At 49.8% G+C, this 25,025-nt stretch overlaps 6 protein-coding genes across 6 annotated transcripts; 4 read left to right on the top strand and 2 right to left on the bottom strand.

Annotated features, from left to right (window-relative positions):
- Positions 1-1,086: 1,086 nt before the first annotated feature.
- BDV38DRAFT_270659 (Gfo/Idh/MocA family protein) lies at positions 1,087-2,211 on the top strand (the record flags this gene model as incomplete). The annotated part of the gene is made up of 3 exons (XM_032057183.1): positions 1,087-1,123; positions 1,181-2,056; positions 2,105-2,211. The coding sequence occupies 3 exons, from the start codon at positions 1,087-1,089 to the stop codon at positions 2,209-2,211; spliced, it is 1,020 nt and encodes a 339-aa protein (XP_031914231.1).
- Positions 2,212-6,734: 4,523 nt separating this feature from the next.
- BDV38DRAFT_292355 (uncharacterized protein) lies at positions 6,735-8,660 on the top strand (the record flags this gene model as incomplete). Its single annotated transcript, XM_032061994.1, has 5 exons — positions 6,735-6,780; positions 6,811-6,918; positions 6,966-7,228; positions 7,302-7,614; positions 7,697-8,660. The coding sequence occupies 5 exons, from the start codon at positions 6,735-6,737 to the stop codon at positions 8,479-8,481; spliced, it is 1,515 nt and encodes a 504-aa protein (XP_031914230.1). The 3' UTR covers positions 8,482-8,660.
- BDV38DRAFT_73214 (uncharacterized protein) lies at positions 8,661-10,361 on the bottom strand. The gene is made up of 2 exons (XM_032063848.1): positions 9,528-10,361; positions 8,661-9,479 (listed from the first exon to the last, which is right to left on the bottom strand). Exons 1-2 carry the CDS (start codon positions 10,091-10,093, stop codon positions 8,840-8,842), a joined length of 1,206 nt encoding a protein of 401 aa, XP_031914229.1. The 5' UTR covers positions 10,094-10,361; the 3' UTR covers positions 8,661-8,839.
- Positions 10,362-14,783: 4,422 nt separating this feature from the next.
- On the top strand, positions 14,784-15,473 carry BDV38DRAFT_282170 (uncharacterized protein; the record flags this gene model as incomplete). The annotated part of the gene is made up of 1 exon (XM_032059733.1): positions 14,784-15,473. One exon carries the CDS (start codon positions 14,784-14,786, stop codon positions 15,471-15,473), a length of 690 nt encoding a protein of 229 aa, XP_031914228.1.
- Positions 15,474-16,841: 1,368 nt separating this feature from the next.
- On the top strand, positions 16,842-18,903 carry BDV38DRAFT_73123 (universal stress protein). The gene is made up of 3 exons (XM_032063846.1): positions 16,842-17,577; positions 17,642-18,032; positions 18,087-18,903. Exons 1-3 carry the CDS (start codon positions 17,315-17,317, stop codon positions 18,783-18,785), a joined length of 1,353 nt encoding a protein of 450 aa, XP_031914227.1. The 5' UTR covers positions 16,842-17,314; the 3' UTR covers positions 18,786-18,903.
- Positions 18,904-20,718: 1,815 nt separating this feature from the next.
- Positions 20,719-24,735, bottom strand: BDV38DRAFT_282168 (uncharacterized protein; the record flags this gene model as incomplete). The annotated part of the gene is made up of 4 exons (XM_032059732.1): positions 20,719-20,863; positions 20,927-21,306; positions 21,359-21,442; positions 21,511-24,735. 4 exons carry the CDS (start codon positions 24,733-24,735, stop codon positions 20,719-20,721), a joined length of 3,834 nt encoding a protein of 1,277 aa, XP_031914226.1.
- Positions 24,736-25,025: the final 290 nt, after the last annotated feature.

Genomic DNA, 25,025 nt, shown 5'->3' with positions numbered 1-25,025 from the left:
CGCTGAGAGGCCGTAGTTATTCGACTACAGCATGGTCTACAGCATTCATGACGAATGGTAATCCGATGCTTGCCTATGGTTCTCGGTAGTATGGTCAGCTAGGCTCCAGAGCAAATAGCAAGGGGCTGGAAGGTAAAAGAACGAAAAGGTACAAGCACTAAAGCCCTTCTCGGCTGTTGCTCTGTTCTCCGCAGGCATGCCGCAGGGTAGATCGATGTTAGGGTTGTAGAGAAACTGAAGCCCTTCTCCGAAGCCCTGACGGAGATAACGCTTTCTCCCCGAGATACGCATAAAGTCCCCAGACTAAACGCTGACCTAATAACTAACAAGTCTAACCATGGAACATCCATTGTGACCATATTACTATCTCATAAACGCCATAGCTTCAGATTCGCGACCGATCTAAGCTGCTAGTCTATGGCTATCGGCGTCTATTAGCTGCGGTAATGGATCTAACTGATCCAACTCTATCACCCAGGTGGAGCCTGGAACAATGGAATCTCGATCTACCATATGTAACACTTGACATGGTACCAAACGGTCTCACCTATTCTATTGTGCGGTCTTTGGCATCGTCACCAAGTCAGTGTCCTATTGTCTAGAGTCCTTGTGGCACACATACCAGAATAGCATGTGTAGAGCTCAATATCTTAACTATCAATAAGTAAGCTGAAGAGCTGGTCAAGTAAAGAAACGTGCAACGCCAGCCAGCCACCAGATTGTGGATATTAGGTACCGATATGACCAATCCTAACTTGTTAACCTGGACAGTATGCTAACAGTTAGCAGTAATACTATACAGACACATGAGAACAAAATATGCTAGTCCAAGAGTAATATGTCATGCTCCCTGCATCCATATACCAAAGCTACTTGATATGTATTCTATGTAACGGGCTTTGACTTTCCCATCTCGGGTTAGATACATAGCTAGGCGTCTCAAATATAATTGGTGGTATTTCTTGTCTCGAAAAGTCAATAAGAACGGCAATGGAAATCAATTTCCGGCTTCAACTTATAAATCAGCTTCCTCACACATCCAGCTATCAGTGTCTAAACCCACAGTAACATTACGAATTGCCAACCATGTCCGAACTACCGTCCATCCGGTGGGGAATTATCAGTAAGCCCTTTCTACATTCTACAATAGACAAAACACCAAGCTAACAACCCCCTCTAGCCACGGGTCTCATCTCATCCTGGTTCGTTGAAGACCTAGTGATACCCCAAGAAAACCCCAAAGTCAAGCACATCGTACAAGCAATCGGCTCCTCAGCCCTCGAAAAAGGCCAAAGCTTCGCAGCAAAATACTGTCCCCAAAGCACACCAACAATCTACGCTTCCTACGAAGACGTCTACAACGATCCAAACGTAGACGTAGTCTACATCGGCACCCCGCACTCATTCCACAAAAAGAACTGTCTCGACGCCATCCACGCCGGAAAGCCCATCCTCTGCGAGAAGGCCTTCACCCTGAACGCCGCAGAAGCACGAGAAGTATTCGCCGCCGCAGCAGAAAAGAATGTATACGTCCACGAAGCAATGTGGCTACGACACCGCCCGCTTGTGCACGAGCTACGCAGACTCCTCTATGAGGAGAAGGTGATCGGAGACGTCTTTCGAACGATTGTCGACTTCGCTCTCGACGTCGATATCCCTAGTCTGCCTCCGACATCGCGGTACAGGGATCCGGCGCTGGGCGCGGGCTCGCTCCTCGATCTGGGTGTTTATGCCCTCACGTGGGCGATGCTTACCCTGGATCCTAAGTCGCCAGGGGCGTCGGAGCTTCCGCAGATTTTAGCGACCCAGACGCATCTTCATGGGGTGGAGGTTACAACTGGTGTGTTGTTGAGATATCTCTCCTCCGGTAGACAGGGTATTGTTAGCTCTACGACGATGATGCCCGGGGACCCGGTTCATGTTGCGCGGATCCAGGGGACGAAGGGGTATATTGATGTTGAAGGTCCAGCTGCGTCTATGCCTCTTTCGTTTACAGTCTATGAGAAGAATGCGGCGGAGAAAGTAGGCAAGAAGTATGATTTTCCAAGGATTGGGCGTGGGTACATCTATGAGGCGGATAATACCGCTTTGGATGTCCTAGCAGGTAGAAAGCAAAATGAGCTCATGCCATGGTCGGAGACTCTTCGCGTTATGGAAATCATGGATGAGATTCGTCGCCAGGGCGGAACGAGATATCCTGTCGATGTATGATGGCCATTGTGTGGAACGCCCTGGGTGGTGCCGTCTTATATTCTAGGTTTGGACGCTTTTGGAGACCGACAATTAAGAACTATGGATGCTCTAGAGGCTAAATGTGATGTTATTAAAGATAGAGATTAGAAGAAACATGGCCCTAGCTCCCATATGCCACAAACTCCTCTTCATAGAAACATACACAACACTAACTATACTACATTTCACATCATTGATGCACGTGCCTCTTATGCCGGAGTGTAAATATGCGAACCGATTCGGTACGAACTTCTCTTTTTTCTTCTCGTGCTACTATGCGACGAGACAGATCTAGAGCGGTCCGATCTTAGGATGGCTTGAGACAGGGCATGATTAATCGAAAGGTAATCGTCCGTCCGATTTTGAACGGGGATCGCCTGCAAGACACACCGCGAATTCATGCCGGGAGGTCTGTTGTTATCCTTGCACCAGGTGCATTGTTCTCCTTTAATGCGCTCATCAGGATTTGCTTTGGCGTTTAACAGCTCTTGCACCTTCTTTAGGCTTTGCAATTGAACGGCGAAATGAAGCGGCGGCAACCCCATTGTCGCATGAGGACGATCCTTGTCTGCTCCGTACCGTATTAACATAGAGAGCAACCCCGGTCTAACTTGCCAGTTTTTTATGGCTTGGTGAAGTGGTGTGTTCCCTTCACTATCGACAATATTCTTGTCTATGTCTGGATGACCGCAGAGCATTTCAATTGATTCACTGTGGCCCCATTTGATAGCCTCGTGCAAGGGGGATTCGAAACCTAAGTCGGCAGGTGGAACTTCGTTGGCGAGACCCGGATCGTGCTGGCAAAACTCTTGGATGAGTCGCACCTTGCCTTCTCTTGCTGCCTGAGATAGTGCAGGAAACCCATATTCCCTTGTGAGCGACTGTCCCTTTTCGTGAGAACGTAAGAACTCCTGAATGAGGTGGATCGCAGTCTCTTCGTTCGACAAGGGCAGTTCCATAACATATTCGAGCGGTACCCTACCAGCCCTGTCCTTGCAGTTAGCTTTCGCCTTGTGCAACAGTAACACACGCACAATCTCAACGTTCAAGGACTTCACAGCGTAGTGGAGGGGCGTCTCTTCGTTCCGATCCTCAGGCATCTTTTCTGCTAGTAGCTGGACAATGTCTTTATTGGACAGGTCGACAGCATAGTGGATCGGAGACTTTCCGTCCCGGTCTCCTATACATGGGGACGCATTCGCATTGAGGAGCAGTCGAACGATTTCCAGATGCTCTGCTTCCACGGCGAGATGCAATGGAGTTTTCCCATTCTTGTCCGGGCAGTCAACTAATGCTCCTTCAGTGAGAAGCAGCTTAACTAATTCGCGTCGTCTGGCTTTTACTGCACAGTGCAGTGGTGTCTCCTGTTCTTGGTTGGTCGTTCGTACAAGACTCTTCATCTGCCCCACGAGCCTCCTAGATACGTCGACTAGACCCTGCGTAGCGGCGACATGCAACTCCGTATCACCATTCCTGTCCGCCATCCCCATGGGAGGCTGCAGCCCAAGCACCTCATCGATGATCTCTTTACGACTGTCTTGTAGGGCAACATGCAACAAAGACTCCCCTGCGTCACTCTGGGCCGCAACATACGCACCTCCCTTGACAAGCACTTGAATCGCACGCATGTGGCCGGATTTCACAGCCCTCATTAACGGCGTATAGCCCATACAGAGAGGGGAAGTACTTCTGGCTTCCGTGTTTGCCTTTCTGGCCAGGAGAAGGGCGATGGTAGAGACATGGCCAGCTCCAGCCGCAGACAGGAGCGCGGTGCTGCCGTAATCACTTCGCTTCTCAATCTCCGCCCCTCGTTCTAAGAGGGTTTGGACTATCCTGTCACGCCCTTGTCTGGCTGCCAGACACAACGGCAAATCGTTCTCGCACTTCTGATTCACATCCACACCCAGATCCAGGAGGAGGTTAACGCCGTCAACACAGTCCAACTTTATCGCGCGCACCAGGTGGCTCCATCGCTTTTCTGGGGCTTCGCACTCAGGTAGCCAGACAGTTTTCAGAGTATCATAGATCTTCATACGCTCCTTCTCCCGACCATGCTCTATAGCGGCTTGATGGTGTTGCTCCTTGGATGGGAGACTGGGAGCTTGAAGAGGGGGTCCAGGAATGGCGGGAAGGTCATCGTAGATATCCCCATCATTGATACTGCTTGGTGGGGTAGCATAGGTGGATGGCGGATACTCCTGCTGTACGTCTAGATAGCCCGGTGTGTCAGGGGACCCATCCCACTGCTGCCCTTCATATCGGATTTGAACTTCCAGCTCCTGTTGTACATCATTATTGTAGCTGTTGAACAGTCTTTGCATGGAATGAACATTAGGGATGACATCGGCACTACGTAGAGCAGAGTCAGTCACGAATGGGCACCATTCATGCACACCCGATGAGGACTTACGAAGCCGAAACCGAAGTTCTATTCAATATTTGGAGATTCATTGTGTATTGTTGTAGTGTCTCAATGAGTCGCGTCCATGAGTCACAGACATACTGTCTTCCAGGGCTGGAGAATCGGTACAGCTGCAACCGCCGCTCAAAGAGGTCGAGCGCCCAGGTTGAACCCAGGAGGGCAGAGGTGAAGAGGGGAGTTGGCAGTGCTACTGGCTGCAGGATCTGCCGGAGTAGGTGTTTTATCTCAAGGTCCAAGTTGATAAGTACACCGAGAGCTTGATCCTGTGTCGTGCTCAAATCGTCCTCAAAATGTACCTCGGAAGCTAGTATAATGGCCCTAGTGCAACTGTGCAACAGCGCCTGAATAGACGGTAGAAGCCTATCCTTCGATAAGGAAGACATGATGACAAAGGGAAATCAGTCGGAGGTGAGGCCTCCTCTACTATGGCATGGAGAAGGTCAATGCAGATCAAGAATTAGGTAGATCTCCCGCTAAGAAGAATTTAGTCTCACCCAGTGGGGTTGGCATCGTCCATATATGGTCTGAGTCCATTTCAGTCGTCAAAGGCTCTGTTTTTCTGTATTTCTCTCGCTATTATCATTGCCTAAGGGCAACTGAGCCTCGTGTTGGAGAGATGTGTGGCTGTCGTTGATACGCTGCCCTGAGCTTCGTCATGGTTATCTGCCCAATGAGATCGTGGCTTCGATTCTGGCAAGCCCAGGCGTTATTCGCTCAATAATGAACCTGATGCAAGATGAGGAGGAAGGTCCCTGTTTCTTGGGCTTTAAAAAATGACACCCAAGGTATGGCGGTTGTTGTATCGAGATTCCCCGCCATCTTGAGGGAAATCACTGGATAGTATCTAGAGGAGGGGTAGACTTGAATCTCCTCTACCATGAGGCTGACGGCGATTTGTTCGCTGACGAGGAGGCTACACAGTTATATCGGCGATGATTGGCTGTAAGCCTTGCGAATCCTTTGTTTTTTTTTTCTTTCGCTACTCTAATCCCTGTCCCCAACGAGACTAGAGTCAGCTTGAACGATAGTCAAAACGTACATAGTGACGTTGTAAAACTGAGTGCAGCAATCATCGTCAGACTGGATAATTACCCCACTCCCTCTTCAGATACGGTCTCGACATCCAGACCATAAGCTGCAGGATGAAGATATCCATGTATGAGATCTACTGGTCCGAAACGATGTGTGTATAATACAACGTTAGCCAGCCGCGTCGAAGGACTGCATAGATGCCCAACAGAGCGTTGAACCAGATACCTCCTGTTCGGTCGAATTTCACCCGCAGTGCACTGGTAACTCAGTTCCTTGGGTTTGAGCTTTATTATGATACGGTGCCATTTGGGAATCTCAGATCCCGATCTCTCTCCTGCAAATGACAACCTGGGATCTCTCGGTCATGCATGTTACTCAGTTGAGGTCGGTGGTGGTCTATGCTTCAAGGTCGCAGATCATATCTTCTGACCTTGTCTCTCCATCTGTCTCTCTCTCTGTGCCTGCCTTTAGTATTTCCGTCTTTCTCTTCTGTCTTTTTTTTTTTTTTTTTTTTTTTTTTTTAGTCACATTAATCTATCATTAACAGCGTAATCTCGGATGTGGAGATCATGCGTGTGGATGCGGGGAATAAACGAGATATAATTAAGATCCCCAGACGCATTGCAAGGGGAAAGCACAAAAGCCCCTTAGTGTCGTATTTCTCATTGCATGTAATGAAACACAGATTGATCATATTATCGATCATAGTCATTGTATATCAGAATAATCCGTAAAAGTTGAATTGATAGGGCCACTTAACCCCATGCGGGGTAAACCGGCGAACCTTACCCGACGGAGATGAACATCGGCGTTTGAACTTCCAGAACCGTCACAAACTACAATCGTCTCTCATTAAGAGATCACAATTTAACATTTTTAATAGAATGCCACCGAGACAAATCCCCTGGTCAGTATCTCTAATTGTATTTCTACGTAGTGTCCCTTGTCAATTGCTGATATATACGCATCTTGCAGTGAGAGCTGTCGAAGTATGTGATTCCACATCTACCTTGTGCTGGACATACTCTAATTTGCCGGACAGAGCACCATGTCAAATGTCGGTCTCCTCCAGTTACTCCCAGCTGTACAGGGGAGTAAGGAAAGTGTTAATTGTATATAATCAGGCAGCTATGGCAACCCGAAATGTGCACGATGTGAAAGATCCGGAATAGAATGTGTTCGGAGAGCACCTAGGAATTTTCGACATACCATATCGGATGCTTCACTAGCAGGTCCGTCATGATATGAAAACATATGTTTAACAACTGACCGTTGCGAGGGTACCGTACATTGCAATACATTGATGAAACACCCAAATTCAACGAAACCTCTCCAACAGAGGCGTCATTCCAATCCCCCAAAGCTCTAGACAGCAGCGCCCATGCACAGTCTCTATCCCCGTTTAACTCGGAAGAGAGCCCATCCACGCCATTTGGAGCATTCTCATCACGTCTTCTGGATACTCCCCACCTCCCTTGGCCGCAAATCGGTCCTAAGGAAGCATGTCTACTGCGGTACTTTGTCGAGTACCTAGCCAGATGGGTGAGTGCCCACGACTCCGTCCTGCACACGTTCGCCAGCCAGACATCTCCTGAATTGACACTTTATGTCATAGTTCGACCTCTGTGATCCAGAGCGCCATTTCGTCAAGGCCATCCCTCAGATCGCCCGAGGAAGCGAACCACTACGCAACGCCATTCTGGCCGTATCGGCAAGACACTTCAGCACTTTACCAAAAGAGAAGCAGGGCCGGATCACCGAAGAGTACGGACTACAGCAAGACCTAGCAATCAACGAAGAGACAGTATTATATTACCACAACAAATGCATCACAGATCTGAGATCCCTCGCCAGCGAACCAGAAGCTCTCATGGACGAAATCCTCCTCGCAACAGTAGTAATCCTCCGATTCTACGAAGAACTAGACAGTATACCCTTCATCTCCCCTCCCTCCCGCCACAATCAAAATCACCCATATATACCCCCCAAACTAACCCCAAAGCCTGACAGGCCCCTTCATCGACCTCCCAACCGAAACAGCAATCCAAGGTCTCAACGTCTTCGTCGAAGCCCAAGCCAAACTCGCCCTCTCAACTCCAGGTCTCCGCCAAGCCGTCTTCTGGGTCGGCTTCCGACAAGAATTCCACGTCGCCTTCTCCCAACAACGACCCATCCGTCTTCCCCTCTCCATCACAACCCCCTATCTAACCTGGGCCCCAGCCCCAGACCACATCTGGACGAACCGCCTCCTCATCATCTGCGCCCACGCCTTACAATACTGCTACGATGACCACCCAGCCCCTCTAGACCGCTACTACGAGCTCATCGACCTCCACAACCGCTGGCTCAAATCCCGACCCCCGTCCTTCTCACCCGTCTACTACGAAGAACCCAACCACGAAATGGACGACCAACTCTTCCCCAAAATCTGGTATCTGGATGATTGCCACATCGTCGCGTCTCAGAGTATGGGATTACTCAATATCCTCCTCACGGCCTACTCACCACATATACCCCGTGTTGGGCCACTCTGTCGAGAGTCGATGGATGTTATGAATGCGAAATTGAGAGCTATTGTTTTTGAGATTTGTGGGATTGCGGTGTCAAATCGACAGTCCCCGCCTGCGTTTACTACGCTTTGTATTGCTGTTAATATCTGTGGGGATCGGTTTACGGATTTGAGGGAGCAGAAGGCTTTGATGGAGGTTCTGGTTGGTACGACTAGGGAGACGAGTTATTGGCCGACGACGGAGTCGCAGAAGAGGTTAAAGGAGATTTGGGGGTGGGATGATTAAGAAAGCTTTTTGTTTTGGCTGACGTAGTAATCACTTATGATATGAAAGCAAGTTGTCCTTGCCGAATAGTATATTATGCATTGCGTTTCTTGGATGCTTGTGATACTGGTTCGGAGGATACATATATCCACATACACACACTCCTACGAGAACTATTACATAGTTTCATCGCTAAATGATCATATCTTATGAAGAGCTTGAGGCGTCTGTTTGGAATCTCTCTTACCCATCAATGACAACGCCAATGTTGGACTGAGGTTAGTATATGAAGCAACTGGGTTTAGATGAAACCCTGTCTATGGATCCATTACTTTTAAGGTAACGGGGGTATAGCTATCTAATCAATGGCCTGGAACTCTCAGCGCTCCGGATCGGTATAGATAACAACCTTATTACCCAAGTCGCCAAACCACCAAACAAGAGTCCCATGTTGGGGTATTTTCTGCAATGTACCAGCTTCACACTCCAGCCAAGTACACGATGTATCTCTCAGAGCGTCCTTTATATAATCCTTCCCGTCGCCGTTACCTTTTTCAAGACAGATGGGTGCAAGAAAATTACGCGTAAGGTCACAGCCCCAGTGAACCTGTCCCAGTGACTCAACGCCCTCATTGACATAATACAGCAGAAGGCCAATACATGGACGATGTGGCTTTTCCAGATCCCTACAGACACGTACCTTGTAAAGGCCTTCAAGCAGGGCCTTGGTCATGTACGAGGTAGGTGTTGTCCTGTTGTCCCATATCCCGGGGCATTCATAATGGCCAAACTGGGGTTCGTGCGCCAGTGTCTCAACTTGGCACCCGGGATCGCAAGTGACTCCGATCTGCGTGATACGCTTAGAGAAACGCTTAGGATCTGGATCTAGTCCATCATGGACTATTCCCGAAATGACGCCATCACCATCTTGGACAAGGGACTGGTACTCGTAGATACGATTCGGGTGGTTTGGTTGTGTGGCCCCCGAATGTAATGTCCCTTCCCAGAGAGGTTTTGATCTGTTCCATAAGCACAGAAGACATGAAATTTGAGCGAGGTGAACTTACAGCCTACGCAGGGGCCAAGCCCATGCACTGGAGTCTTTTTCTTTCCGAATCCAGGCTGCTGTAAGGAGCTCGTCATTGCTAATCGGAAAGTAAATCCAATAATCGTTGCCATAGGGTGAGCGTTGTTTCATCAACTTGACGAATGATTGGAATGCCTTGGATATACCGGTGAAGCCGTAGATCCCAATTGGATCATCCCAACGGAAACAGACAATAAGGCCACGAACCTTAGCATCAACTTTTACATGATCCAAATGGCGGTTGCTCCGAACATGATTTATATTCTGTATATTCCACGGGTTAAGCTTCGGTGGGATTATGTGCTGTTGATCATATAGGCTCGGCAATTTAAGTGGCATGTTGCTGATTATGGAGATGTAGGACTTGCCCTGGTATTTTGTCCTGCCGGTATAAAGCTCCTTTGCCAGGTTCAGCCGTTCACACCGATTTATATGACCATTTTGTATCTGCTTAAATAAACGACGGGTCTCCCTAAGCACTATTAAATACCAGCATGGGCCAAGGAACTCCAAGATCATAGCTTGGATCTCCATTGGCAACTGCATAAACAACTCTTGGCTGAACTCCTTCAAGATATGACTTGTAAAGCAACATAGCAAGCCTTCTTGAGTGGATGCGACATCGATACTGTCTTTATTCTGAGGCTTATATAGGGGTCTAACCGCAACTGCGAACTTTTGCAGATCTTCCAAATTTGGTTTCTCAGTCGTATAGCTATCCGTCGGAATGTCATAGCAATCCAAATGACACCAGACTGGTGGACTTGGGTACCTTCTACAACGTGGACATCCAGACCTACACTCCGTGGGGACGGTGAGCTGTTTTCCATAGAGATCTACACCATCGGCTTAGAGAAGGCTCATCCGTCCCGGGGGTGAGAACTTACCGAGGATCAGCGATCCGGTGCTTGCCTATTGTCTGCACAGCAGACATAAGGTCAGCCACGTATGGATACCATCTGCATAAGATGGCATTGCAAAGCAGTGGTACACTTGGAATACGCATAGACATCCGGAAAGTGGATATCTAACGCGAGGAGACCATGGTTCTGCTTGTATCCCCAAAAGAAGATGGTTTTGCTTTAGACTAACTAAGCCTTCCGAGCAAATTCCCGCCGACCCCGGTTCACTGCATGTCGAGAGCAATAGCGCTAGGTTTGCAAGTAAACTTGACAATGTTCATGTGCCTGTACAATCTACTGGTTCCACCAGCCTTGCGGCACAGTGACTCTGCATGTCTAGTTGGTGAGGTCAGATATAGTATCCAGCTCAATATGCTCTCCTTTCACAGCGATTGTCTATTCTCGATAGGAAAGGAAACCCTTAATAAGGGATAGAATAGAAGAGGAACAAGGATCAAGTAAAAAAGAAAAACCAGAGGCTTATGGATGGTTACTCCAAGGTCGAGTATCCAGAGTATCCAGCCGATCTCCGGTAGCAGCCTCAATTATCAAAGTTTGTTCAACCATTGCGGATCACCGCTTCATACCAATGAGAGGTTTGAAAACACATATCCAGCGACCTATGGGTGTTAATCGCCGATATACCATTACAGGCGGGTCCAGTCCGTGTCGACTATGCGCATTATGAGAAAAGGATGGAAGTAGAATGGTCATGAGTCATCGACAAGGCCTCCGAAAGCCTCGAGGGATATCTCGGACGGACTCGAAGACGCACTAACTCCGGAGCAAATGCCCGTCCTCAGTAGATAATTTTATGGGAACGGATGTAGCGTGCCGGTGGATCAACGCTCATGCTCCGTAACCGGGAAACCGGATTACCGTACTTACTCTTCTCAGGGATCTGCCAGGGCTGAGAAAAGTTCCGAATTGTGGGTCTCCCTTGACCCTTACTTGAAGGCTCTCTTCGATTATTAGTTTTGAGAACCAGGAAATAGGTGTTCAACTACTGCCCTTAGGCCATATATGGTCTGATATGCACAGCAAGGCGTTATTCTGGCCTACGGTCAAGATTTTTTAACATCGTCATATCATGAACTTAACTTTCGCTGAAGAGATAGGATTGGCTCAATACTCTATCCGTAAAAGTATGTAGCTTACTTTACTCAAGCCTTATATAAGTGTCATGCATTAGTTTATAGACTAAAATAAGGCCGCAAAAATTTTCTCGCAAGACTAAACAAATTTAGTCTACTCTGTACAGAGGTCAGAAATGACACCGACACCTCGGCTGAAAAATTTTGGCATCCAGAGATCGGACCCAGTCGATTAGGGTATATGGAGTATCCAGTGATCCACTGCGAATCCACCAGCACGGGCTTCGCCGATTTAACCCCGACTCGCCGACATTCCGCTCATTCACAACCCACGGGACCGCCGTCTGTGGCTTGTGATCAGATCACAACTCTGTTATGAATATCCACTATGCAGTGGATTATGTAATTATGCTAGCATTAGTTAGTTAGCGTATATCAACCCATTTATGTATGACCGGTGGAGAGGGATAAGGTAGGAAATCAGTAGTTCAAGATCAATTATCGACCTCACACATGACAGCATCCCCAGATCGGCTCTCATGTCCAGACTAGCAGCAGTGGACACATGAAGTAATTGAATGAAACTGGGGATGCTTATTTGTGAGAACCTTCAGGGATCGCCAGGTCGTGACGTCATGACATTCATCTCGTTGATAAGGATGGCGATTAAATTTACGCCTGCCGTGCTTTGGAAGTGGTACATAGCGAAAGAAAGCACAACGACTTGATCCTATGTCATCGAGGGCCAGGTATTGTGGCCAAAGTTCATGTCTGGATTCTTTTGGCAGAGGAATTCTGGAGACGTGGTGGATTGCCATTGGCATGTCCCCGCTGTAGATTCTGCGGAACAGCCGACGGGTCCAATGGCCAGCCCAGTTTAGGATAGACATAGTACGAGAGAGCATGAATGAAAACATGGGGTGCATCTGAACCACTGACGACCCCGAGGTAAAACGAGAATTGATAATCTGGCGTTGGATGTGCGATAACCATAAATTTGGCAGTGGAATAATACCTTTCCGTATCTGTACACGTATCAAATTCTGGCATGTCAGCCAAAATGGCAGACCCAGTTCTAGGGCTGTGTTGATACCACGGGTCCACAAAGGACAGCCACAATGGCCGTGTCTCGACACATGGCTAACTCCAGACCCAAGATCCCGTTGTCTCGTAGTTGAGTTACGATAAAGGGAAGGTCAATTTCCAAAAACGTGAGGCTCGTATTCGTACTTCTCGTGGTCGACGAAAAGTTTCCAGACAACTGGCAATGGACGTTGCCTCGTCCACTCGACTAGGCACAGCCTTTCAGTTTAAGGAGGGATAAGGTCTTGGCAAGATTACAGTTTAATGCCAAGAGGGAACCAGAGTATTCTCAGAAGTAAGGGGTCTTGTCGTCGTGGACGTGTTAGGCAGATAGAATCTAAAGATCTGTGGGGGAGCCGCATACGCAGTGCCGAGACCTTTTCTTACGATAGGTATATATGTATACCAAACCAGTGCTCGGCAGCTTATTGGCAGCAAGGGAGGAAATACGGTAGCCTTCCAGTACAGCCACAGATGAGCTTACGTAGGCGGCTGGGAACAAATGGACCGGAGCTGTCGACCCTCGTTACAGATTGAATATCATTGTACAATATCCGGGCCCTGCGTACAGTACTCGGGGCTCTGCCTTTTCTGCTATATCTGCATGATAAGCAGCTGAGGCCCCAAAGTGGAATGGCGGGATCCAAGCCCTGGGGACGAGATTCCCCCAACCAGCGTCGGACTTCGCTGACCCCGAAGTCATTCCAACGTCAGACTGGTATGTATCCTGGTCGATGAAGGCCGTCGATCGCCTCTCACGAGTACCTGACAGAGGACTTGATCTTTTAATCATAGGATTGATTATCCTCCACTTTTCCATGATGCCATCGCTGGTCATGAAAAGCTGACCAAAGATCAGTAAACAACATTGTTGAAGCATTGAAAGTTAAATTGGATTTGAAATCCATCGATAATTAACCTTCGTGTTAAGAAAGACTCATAGAAAGTAATCATCACTAATACCGGCTGGAACGATGCCGACCGGAAGAGTGGATATATCCAAGTCGATGAATAATAGAGCAGTATGGATCCAATGTGATGCCTGGAAAGTTCCATTCAGCCTGTAAAATTTGGATTCGGAGGTAACGGGGCGGAAAGATTGGTCATCCGAAGTCCTTCACTGCTGGTCGTTGGGTCCCCGTGACTCATCATGATCCAATCTGATTGGGTTGCAATGGGGCGGTGAGTGAAGGGACTGCCTTATGGGTCCCCAAGGCTGGTAACAATACCGTGGATCTGCTGGGACGGATGGGGTTTATGCTCTTCTCCGTTCCGATCGGCGGTCGGACTTTACACGGTTCACGGAACTTGATTAGCAAAGAAAAAAAAAATTATACCACATGAAGAGCTCGGTATCAAACTAGGGGAAAAAAAAAAAAGAATCAGCCTAGTAAAATAAGAAAAGAGAAAAAAAAAGAAAAGGAATAAACTAACAGCCAACAGTGGATATATCAAGTCCTTATCCCTCCCCAACCAGGCTTGGAAACTATTTCTTATATCCTTCATCAATATTACATCCCCCCTACCGTGACTTTTTTACACACCGATAGTTAACCCTCCGTCCAGCCATAGTTGATCATCTCTATCGTATCTATCAGCCACACATCACTAAAAGATCCGACTATTTGCTGCAGTGGTTGAACAGACAACCAGTGGAGACGACGCACGATTTCTAACCAGCCCGAGAACACGACACGACATCAACTTCAACTATTGAAGCGTCCATCGTGCAGCTTCGAAGAAGTACTTTTGTTGTGGTCCCAATTATTGGACCTGAAAGAATTCATACCTTGCCTCCTACTAGGGCTACTAAGGTACCCGATAAGAGATCCATTTTAGTTGATCTGCGCCTTTGTTGCAGTCTGACTCACCGCCCCCTATCCGGGACGTTCATTGGCCGATCTACCCTCGCCGGAAACAGTAGGTCTGCCTGAGTCACAGTGGGAACGGACGAGTCATCGTCAGTCTGGGCATTCGAAACTTGAGCTCATAAGCACATCAACATCCGGAGATTGCGCCATGGGGTCCTCTTTTTTCCCCACAACCTCCTCAGCCACGACGACTACTTCTACTCCCTCTTCCCTCGCCTCCTCCTATCACACTTCCTCTCCCAGTGCTTACTTTACTTCCCTCGCCCGGAGGCGTCAACAAAAGAAAATGAGTATCACTCAAACATACTACCTCGCCCACGCCGCCCGCAAGAAGCTCACCCGGGAGGCTTCTCGGGCGGACCATGACTTGCGCCTCTTGGTTGGTCATGCCAACCTCCTCGACTCCTTGATGCTGGAACTTGCCGATGCCGAACAAGAGCAAGAACGTTGGTTTAACCAGACCGTCCACGGCGTGACCAAGGGCTCCCCATCTGAATCCCGTCACATCCAATGGGCCGAAAGCGTGGTGGAGGATCCCGAAGAGGACTGGGATCCGGAAGATGTTTCCGACTCCGACCTGAGTGACGATTCTGACTTGGAGGAAGACGACTATGAACCTGCCTACACACCTGTTCGTCGGCGAGCCCCATCGCCGGTGGCCATTGTCCGAGAGAAAGAAATTGAGGAAGACTACGACTCCGACTCCGACTCGGACTTTGAATACGATGATGCAGAGGACTTGGAGGAGCTGACTTTGACCCGGTCTCCATCACGACAGACTCCACCGGAGCTGTCGTCCGATTCCGATGAGGAGTCCGAGGAGGAATCAATGCCTCCATCCCCCCCGCAACCCACCCTGGACACTTTCTCTGAGAAGCAAGCCGAAGCGACCGAACTTCCACTGTCGGGAAATGGATTTGAAGACGGGTATTACGTATCGAACGGCTCGCAGAATGCGATTATTGAGGCGTACTAAACGCCCTCGCTGATTGACGACTGCATCGATGTACATACCCTTCTTTGTGATACCCCTCCTACATTCTTGGGTTTGGTTTTGGATTTGTTTCAAGCGATACATTATTTCAGCGGGTACGGCGTTTGGGCAGCACAGAAAAAAAATATCTTCATTGTTGGCGATTGTTGCATTTACTGCCTGGCATGGTCTGGACTTACTGGCGTTCAGACTTAACGTGCCTAAACGGTTGGGCATTGTTGGATCCTCTACTCTCATATGGGGCTTTTGTTTTATGTTCCCCACTTGCTGGCCAGGCATGGTCCTGTGCCCTTGAATGTCTTGACGACGACGATGCATATCATATACCTTAGTTAGAATTATATATAGGTTTTTCGCATCAAAGAAATATATAGATAATACTTCTTCACTCTCCATCCTGGTTCATATTTCCCAGGGTCCTTTCTGCAGTCGAGAGCTGGTCCGCTCGAGGGGCTGATAACGATTCTCTTAGCTCAGGACTAGTTTAGGTACCGACCCAATAGTTGGGCTGACTATACAAAACTAGTTGACAATCTAGACCAGGATCCAAGACGCCGATCATTTAACGCGGCACCCGCACCCGCGCACACCGCCCAGGCGACTTGGATCAATCACATGGGCGACCAGCCGGCGGATCACTGGTCGAGACAGAACAAGTCACTCGGTCGTGGTTCGCCTCACTTGTCTTGTTTGTTTGTTCTTCCAAAGGAGGGGGTGGCCGGGATCAATCGGCTGGGTGGCTGTGTCCATCAACTCCCGCTGATAAGATGGCACTTCAAGTGGAGATTATCGTGGAAACGCGGGCAAAAACTCTCCGGAAGACCGTCTCACAAAAAGGAAAAAAAAAAAAAAAAGAAGGTTATTCGGACGCCGTGACTCCCGTGAGATCCGAGGATTGACTTCAATAGCTCGTAGTCGGAGCTTGAGTCACCATGGCACCATGCTCTGAGATTCGATGGTGGTTCGGATCCTCGGGATGTCCTGTCATGATTTCCTCTCGTTTGGCTTCATTTCCTTTTTCGGTTGGATTTTCCCTTGGCCGATCAACTGACATTCTTCACGGGGAAGGAGAGGATGAACCTCTCGTGATTTGTCCCAGGGGCATAAGTGCGGCATAGATTATCTCATCCACGGCATAATTGATGATCATAATCAACATCAACCAGGGTCTTGATTAATCTAATTTTATTGAGAATAGTTGTTTATTGGGTTTGGATCCAAGAAGGCCGAGTTACTCTATGTAATCATCCAGTCCACCATTATTATATGTCGTCTAAACTTGAACAACAAGATGATTGATACAGGACACACAACTTCTATGTAGGAGACCGACTTCCTTAGGGTTCCTGGAGTCCTGCGTGACCATGGAGCCTCACATGTCAACCCAACGTGACAGGGGGGACTGCCTCACCGCCTTTGGCCCCTCCTCCCCCGTGTTTCTCCTGCTGCATCCGGAAACTGCTCGTAAGAGGCTCGTTCTTGTAGTAGTTGTTCGTCTATCCTACTATTCTACTTGACAACGGGTTCCTACCGGAAGGTTAACCCAAATCCCCCTTGCTCAAGGGCAACCCAGCTGATCCCATCGCAAACCATGCCCAGCGTCCTCCGCATCACTCCACTGGCAGCACTTCAGGAGCTTCACGGTGGCTGAGTTGTGACCTGATCTATCCGGATCGTCTCCAAGAACACAGACAGCCATTGCTCCATCGCAATCTTCTGAGTCTCTTAGTCTGGTCGCATTCACTTCAGGAAAACGAACAAGCATAATACTACATTATCAACGACGACGCTCGCTACAGCGCCATTGACACCCACGCTACATCATGACCTCCACCCCCAAAAGCTCCCTTGAGAGCGAGGAGCGCGCATCCAACGCTTCCGAACCCTCATCCCAAAATTCACGCACATCGTCCTCGGCTGATAGTCCCCGTCGGAAGTCGATCCAATTCAACTTTGACGGGGCCGAGCCACAGAGTCACCACCGTCGATCCACGAGCGCCGTCGGCGGGCGCCGGCCACAACAACCAGACGCGCAGGACAAGGAACAGAAAGCCGCTGGGAGAGGTCATTCACCTCCGCCTCCTCAGTAAGTCGGTTATGCATCTTCTGTCTACTCTCGTCATGGCTAACTTACATCCGCATTTATGTAGAACTTACGAAAGAGGTGTTTCTTTCAATACATTCGATAATCCTGACGCGGCGGACTTCTCTTTAACTCTGAACTACAAACATAAAGGGTATCAGTGTACCCGGCGCAGTCGGACCTTTTTGTGCGGCACGGATCAGAATGATTATTCCGACTTTGCCCTGGAGTGGCTCATTGACGAATTGGTGGACGATGGCGACGAGATCGTCTGTCTCCGGGCCGTGGAAAAGGACTCCATGATCGCAAGTGACGCCGCAATCGAGGAAGGCAAGTATCGCCAGGAAGCGGAGAAGTTGTTCGAGCAGGTGATTCAGAAGAATAGTCAGGATGAGAAGGCAATTAGCTTAGTCTTGGAACTGGCGGTGGGGAAAGTCCAGGATATCATTCAGCGCATGGTACGTCGGCCCTCCTCCTATCTTGGCGCGTTTGAGACGAGCTGACAGAACAAGATCCGGATCTATGAGCCTTCCGTACTGATTGTTGGCACCCGTGGCCGTAGCCTGGGCGGCGTACAGGGCCTGCTGCCCGGCTCCGTCTCCAAGTACTGTTTACAGCAATCTCCAATTCCCGTGATCGTGGTCCGTCCCTCCACCAAGCGAGAAAAGAAGAAGAAAAAGCGTCTTGCGGATCCCACCCGCCGCGGCTATAATCAGATCCTAGAATTGAGCGAGCAGCGTGGAAGCAAGTTATTCGACGCGGGTTCGAGTACAGACAGTCACGTCTCAAAGCTTCCGGACGAAGAAGCTGCGGTAGCCGCAGCTCTCGGCCTGCCTCAGTCGTACGCCAACTCCCGAAGTTCGCTCTCGATGTCCGAGCGAAGCAGTGTTAGCCATGATGAAAATGAATCGCCACCATTGGGAGACGGCTCCCCGGGCACCAGCCACAGCCCAGCGGCAGGAAGCCCAGAAAGCACCGAGAGCGAAAGCACAACGGATGACGAACCTGGTCCGCAGACCAAAGATGCGTCCGGAGGCTCGTTGTCAGAGACGGTATCTACGGAAGAGTCCAAGACGGCTGATGCAACGTCGACAGATGAGTGCGAGCTGACCAGCTCCAATCAGAGTACACCAAGGCCAGGCAGTTCCAAACTAAACATCCCGGTCATTGTCACCGAAGATATGGCCGAGAAGGGAGCAAATGGTCAATGAGCCTGACGCTCCTCCAACAAGTTACTACAATGTACCACTTCAGACCTCATCCGGAAAAAGGGTGCTAGCCCTGTGTTCTCCTATGAGAAATCATATCATCACACCATCAGTCATCACATAATCAAAGGCTACACGCACATAAGGAAAAATCCATGGCTACATAAACATCATGCCGATACATTATTCCCTCTATACAAAGGAAGCACATACACCATATCTACTCTCAACGGACCACCATGTGCATATTTGACTATGTCTCTACTTCCTCATATGCTGAGACCAGTCGCACATGCAGGGCGCCTACGCTATCCATCATGAAACAGAATCGATTACAAGCCTTGGTCAATAAGGTCCTAATGGGAATCATCACCCCAATGCTTAACCACAAACCCCACTCCAATACAATAATTTCAAACATACATCATACACCGACAGGCACAAGCATTAGCATCAGCATCAGCATCAAGACCGCAGGAATAGATCTCGCATCTATGCATAAATCATAAATAGATAAACAATGCAACGAATAAACTATTCAATTCATATCGAGAAATATTCCAAAGAAAACCTTCCACACATACCCAAGTAGAATACAAACCTCCTCAACCTAACACTAATAATGCATTTCCAACAAGCACAAACAAATAAACATGTAACACCACAAACTTGAACCTTCCATGTACTAAACAGATTTTTTTTTACAGAAGCGTTATGGTGTATTTCTTCTGCTTTATCTTTATCTATTTCCCCAATAATACTTAAAGAATATCAACCAACGCACGAAATCAACCAAAGTACCAAAACCCGCCCGAAAACCCCAACATCTGCATAAATTTATTTATATTGGCTTCCCCCAGGGAAATATCAAACTTAATGAGATTCCTATGGCTATGATAACCTCAGAATCAGTCTCAGTGTCTAATATAGATATATCTATAGATAGATAGATAAGAAACGAAAAGCTACTATAGTTACAACCTAGAACTGCCAGAGTTCTCACTTGATGGGTTCCAAACATCCAGAAATGGGGGAAAACCGGTCGATGGATCTTACAGGTGATGATTACCATCAAAGGGTTGAGAGATGTTATACCTTTTTTTAAGAAGGCTTAAATAGTACAAGGAGATGGATAGGGATCCAATTGATGACTTGCGCCAAGTTCATCTGTGAGTCAAGCATGATGCCGGGGGATATCGTCAGTCAATTGAGGAATACACTCAAGAACAGCAGAACACTATGGAGACAGCATAATCCGAGAAAGGGGCGCGGTATGGAAGATAAGTAGATAGGAAATGATTGAAATGAAAAGAGGAAACTTTTTCTAACGAAGTTTTTGTCTAGCAAAAGGGTTTTAGAGAGACATATCATAGCAGATGAAGCAGACATCGCCAGCACACACCAAACCAGTGTAGATGCAATGCATACAAAGATGACTGAAAACGACAGGGGGAAAGAAATAAACACATAAGCTACATTCATCTCTTGAGACAAACAAGTAGCCGTGAAAAAGTCTTGTCCTGGTGGGGTCAAACGTCGGCGTCAACGCTTGTCCGGGACGGAAAACTGCTGAAGCAACTCCGGGTATTGAAATGCAAAGGACATAACAAGAAAACAAAAGACATATCAGACATCCCTGCAAGCCAACCTATCTCGCTAGATTCGTCAAAAGCCCCCACCTTCATTATGGCATTTCGCTTTTGAAACACAACATTCATTGTACATTATAACGTCGGGAGTGCCTCCCTCTTCCAATCAATGGATGGGAACGGAAGAGTGTATAAGGCACCGAGTACCGAAATCATGGACGAGAAGATTAGGAGGAATGGGCATGTGACATGAATAACATGGCATAAGGTTCAACAAAAAAGAGAAGAATAAGTGGGAAATCTTTCCAGAAGAAACGGAATAATTTTCATTATCATTGCCAGAGAATCTATGATGCTTCCTCGCCGTCCTTCGAAGGGGTCTTGGATGGCCGGCGCTCAACGGCGGGTTGCGACTTGGCTAGCAAAGGGGAGGTAGGGTTCGAGGGGGGGGAGGTAGCCATGTTGTCGCGGTCTTCCAAGCTAGCAAGAGCACTATTCCAAAAGTCAGATGAAGGGTTTCAAAAGATGGACGATGCTTGAAATGCCAAAACTTACCTGAACGCGTTGATCGACGACGCAGCTTCCTTGTCTTCCTTCTTGCCAGCAGGGGGTGTTCCAGTCCGGCTGCTAGCAGCGCTATCATCGCTGCCACGAACCAAGTTGCCACCAGGGCCAAGGTTCTTCCGGCCGCTGCTGCTGCGAGAGCCCAGCATGCTAGAGGGACCAAAAGACATGGGCTGACTGGTGTTGCGAGTGGTACGCAGGCGACGGAGGTCATCGCTGCCGACCTTGCTGGAGGCGTAGTCCGGAGGAGGTGCCTGGTTGCCATAGCCAGAGTAGCTGCGAGCATCACCACGGCCCATATTAGGACGGCCACCGCGGTTAGCCTGCTGGCGGAGACGCTCCATCTCGGCCTCTTGTTGCGCACGAGCAGCCTGCAATGACGATTAGAAGAAAGCATACCAAATACTGCTAAGATACACATACCTCTTCTCTGATCTGTTGAATAGTCTTGGGGCCCTTGTCGGCGTCCTTGGACTTCCACTTGGCATTACGCAAATCGATGATGTCCTAAAAAAAGAAGGGGGAAATGTATTAGATATGCGGTCCATCGTGAATGGGAATCGTATGAGGCTTACCATGAGCATGAACCTCAGTCGGCTTGGGAGACCTTGGATCTGCACCATGTTGTTGATGCGCTGGAAGTAGACATCCATGAACGCGTGACCCTTCTCGGAGGCGTCAAGGCTGGCACCAATGGTACGCAGCAAGCTGGTCAAACTCTCTACCTCGGCTTCATCAGGAACGCCTTCGTAATCAACCAGCTTCTTCAAGCACTCGTGCATGATACGCTCTGTCAACATGCCAAGCTTGTACAGTTCACCAATGAACTTAACGAGACCCAAACCACGACGTTTGGCAGCGGCCGCCTTGTAGTACTCATCCGACATCATAGCAGCTTCCTCAGTCTCGCCCTCAGGCTTAGGAGGAAGGTTAACCTTCCAGCCACGTTCGAACTCTTCTTGACAACGGTTGAGCAGGTACTTGCGGAACAGACTACCGCCAACAACAACATTGCCGTTCTTGTCGCGGATGTTCTCGTCCTTGATCTCCGGGCTCATGCTTTCGAGCATGCTCTTGCAGAACTTGGCATAGATCGAGGCCCAGTGAGCTTCGTCGGTTGCCTTCTCGAAGGTCAATTGGATCACTTGGCGCAAAGTACGTCCGTCAGTCTCATCCTTAGACTGAGAGACAATTTCCAAGATCTGGCCAGAAATACGGTCGAAGTTCTCGGGAGTCATCTTGTTCAAAGCAGCCTTGACCTTGCGCTGCACGACATCGGGAGCCAGATAACCAGCACCGGTAGCGCCAGTAGGCTGAGGAGCCTGACCCACACTGCGAGGCTTCCAACCGGTGGTCGAGACCTGGAGCGCCGCAACCTCCTTTCCGGCGGTGAGAGGCATGGACTTGGCCATTTCCTCCTCCTTTTTGGCCTGGTGCTTCTCGCGCTTGCTGCCGGTGCGCGTGCCCGAACGGTTGGAACCCGGGCGAGGCGATCCTGGCATCATGGGGTTGGCCGAGTTGGTGCGACTGAGCGCAGGCGAGCCCATCGGCATGGGCCCGCGTCCGAAAGAGCCGAACGGGTTGTTCATAGAAGCGGTACGAGCGGCATTGGCAAGAGCAAAGCGCTGCTCGGAGGTTGAGCCCGGAGGCAGACTGTGCCGGGACGCAGCTTGGCCGAAGTTGCCCATCTGGAATCCTTGGGAAATACCGGAGCGAGAAGAGTTGCGACCACCCATCATAGGTGTGCGAGCAGATTGTGGGCGAGAGGAGTCGCTATCACCAACGGTCTCCCGCACGCGTGCATCCCAGTCGACGGATGGCTTCTCCTTGAACACACTCTGGAACTGAAGCAAGAACTCTTTGTTGTAGTGGAATTTGCGATCCGCGGGTGCGCTGGCATTCAAAGCCGGATTGGGAGACACAATGGAGGCCGGGTAAGAAACCTGGCTCAAGTCCTCGATCAGCCGAGCGGAGTGAAGAGATTTCATGGCGGCGCTAGGCTGAGGCGGCTCGACGGCCTTGTTGGTCTCCAACTTGAGCGCAGCAGGCTTCTCACGCTTGCCAGCACTGGCAGGCTTCGCGGGAGGACCCATCGAGGCATCCGAAGCGGGAGTAGCAGTTCCGCTCTCGGCGGGCTCGCTGGTTTCCGTCGCACCATATCCTCCCTTCTTAAGCGAAGCGAACAGGTCCTTGTTCGAGGTGTCTTGCTCACCCGCTTCGCGCTTCTTCATCCGAGCTTCTTCAAGAGCCTCAGCCTCAGCTTCGGCCTTCTTCATGTTGGCCTCGTAGGCTTCCCGCTCCTCTTTCTCCTTGCGCTCCTTCTCCTCCTTCTCGGCTTGCTTCTTAGCATAGTAGGCGGCTTCTGCGGCAGCTTCCTTCGCTTCGAGCTCGGCCAATTCCCGCTCGATAGCATCGTAATCAATGTCATCGTCGTCAGCAGGAGCAGGAGTGGGGTCGGCAGTCTTGGAAGACTCTTCGGCAGCGGGCTTGGCCTCCTCGGCCTTGTCCTTCAGGCTCAGATCCTCGAGAGCCTTGCGCGCGGCTTCCTCGTCCGCAGCCTTCTTCTGCGCGGCCTCCTCTTCCTCCTTCTGCTTGCGGGCCGTCTCTTCCTCCTGCTTCTTGCGAGCGGCTTCTTCTTCTTCTTCCTTTTGACGAGTTACCTCGGTCTCCGCGGCCTCCTTCTTGCGGCGGGCCTCGGCCTCATCCTGCTCGATCTTCTGACGCACAGCATCCTTCAGCTCCTGCTTCTTTTCCTCGTCCGTCTTGGCTGTCTTGGAGTCGGTCCGGGTGTGATCCGCGCCACTGCTGCTGCGAGGCGGCGGTGTGGCGGTCGGAGTCGCCAACTTCACGGGGGACGGGGTTGCACGAGCGGGAGATGCCGGGGCCTTCTCGAATGTCTTCACCGCGCCACTACCAGGGTCCTTGATCACAATGGCACTCTTCTTGCTCGATGGGATGACAAAGTTCTGCACGCCCGGAGCGGGACTGTTGGAAGGACGGCTGGCGGTATGCGTATGACTGGCGGCCGGAGGACCAGCCGGGGGCTGACCGTGTCCCAAGCTGGAGCCGGGCCGGTCATTGGACACCTGCGAGGGCGAGCGGGACATGGCCTGAGGGGGCTGCTGGGGTGGGTACTGGCCTTGCATATACGGGGGTTGAGGGGTGTAGGGCATTCCGGGACGCGGTTGAGGAGACGACGGGGGAGCCATGAACTGTTGCATGGGGTATTGTTGGTAGTAGCCATAGTTGGGGTCAAAGTAGGGGCCCTGGTTCGATTTCATCCACGTTAGATAATGTTCAAATTGTCCACTCTCTGGAGCCAGATTGGGTGGCGGAAGTGAAATAGAGGGATGGGGATAGGGATGGGGATGGGGGGGATGGGGGGCAGATAAGACTCGGGGACCAGGCTTCCTCTTGGGGAGGAGGCCACCACGACGAGGGGGTCTGTTATAAGAATGGGTCCTCACAGATTGGTGTGCCATATGTGGGGGATAGGCGCCATAGGGTTGGGGCGGGCCCATGGGGACGGTGCTCATTTGCGGCGTCGCGGGGTGCGCAGTGGCCAACGCTGGGCTGCGGTTGGCCTGGGGCGAGTTAGGGAATGGCGGCATCGGGCGTGCTTGGTTGGGAGGATGGTATTGGGGGTTCATACCACCCCGGGGCTGGTTGGGAGTGCGGAAGCTGGGACCAGGCGAGTAGGCCATCTGGCCCTGATAATTCGACTGCGAGTATCCGCGGCCACGGCCACCCTGATGGTGATAACCACCACGACCGGGGCCACTGCCCATGTGATTACTCATGTCGCTGTGTGTCGACTGGGACGATTCGCGTCGCAGATGTGTCGACTGAGGACCGGGACCAAGGGGGGCTTGAGACGGGCGAATCTGCTAGTGGGACGATTATTATTAATCCCGAAAATTTCCAGGTATGCCAAGAGAAAAATAGCTCCAAGTATATCACCCGCATTTCAAGCTCAACTTGCATGAAACAAAAAAAAAAAATTCTTCTTCTCTCTGTCTTGCTCTGTTCTTCGCTCCATGCGATGTGGATGGTACCGGATTTTTTTTTTTTTTAAAAAAAAAAAAAAAAA

This window comes from Aspergillus pseudotamarii, assembly GCF_009193445.1.
Source record: "Aspergillus pseudotamarii strain CBS 117625 unplaced genomic scaffold BDV38scaffold_22, whole genome shotgun sequence".
NCBI classification, from domain to species: Eukaryota; Fungi; Ascomycota; class Eurotiomycetes; order Eurotiales; family Aspergillaceae; genus Aspergillus; species Aspergillus pseudotamarii.
The sequence above is the reverse complement of the archived record's forward strand: the minus strand, read 5'-3'. Positions and strand labels throughout refer to the sequence as shown.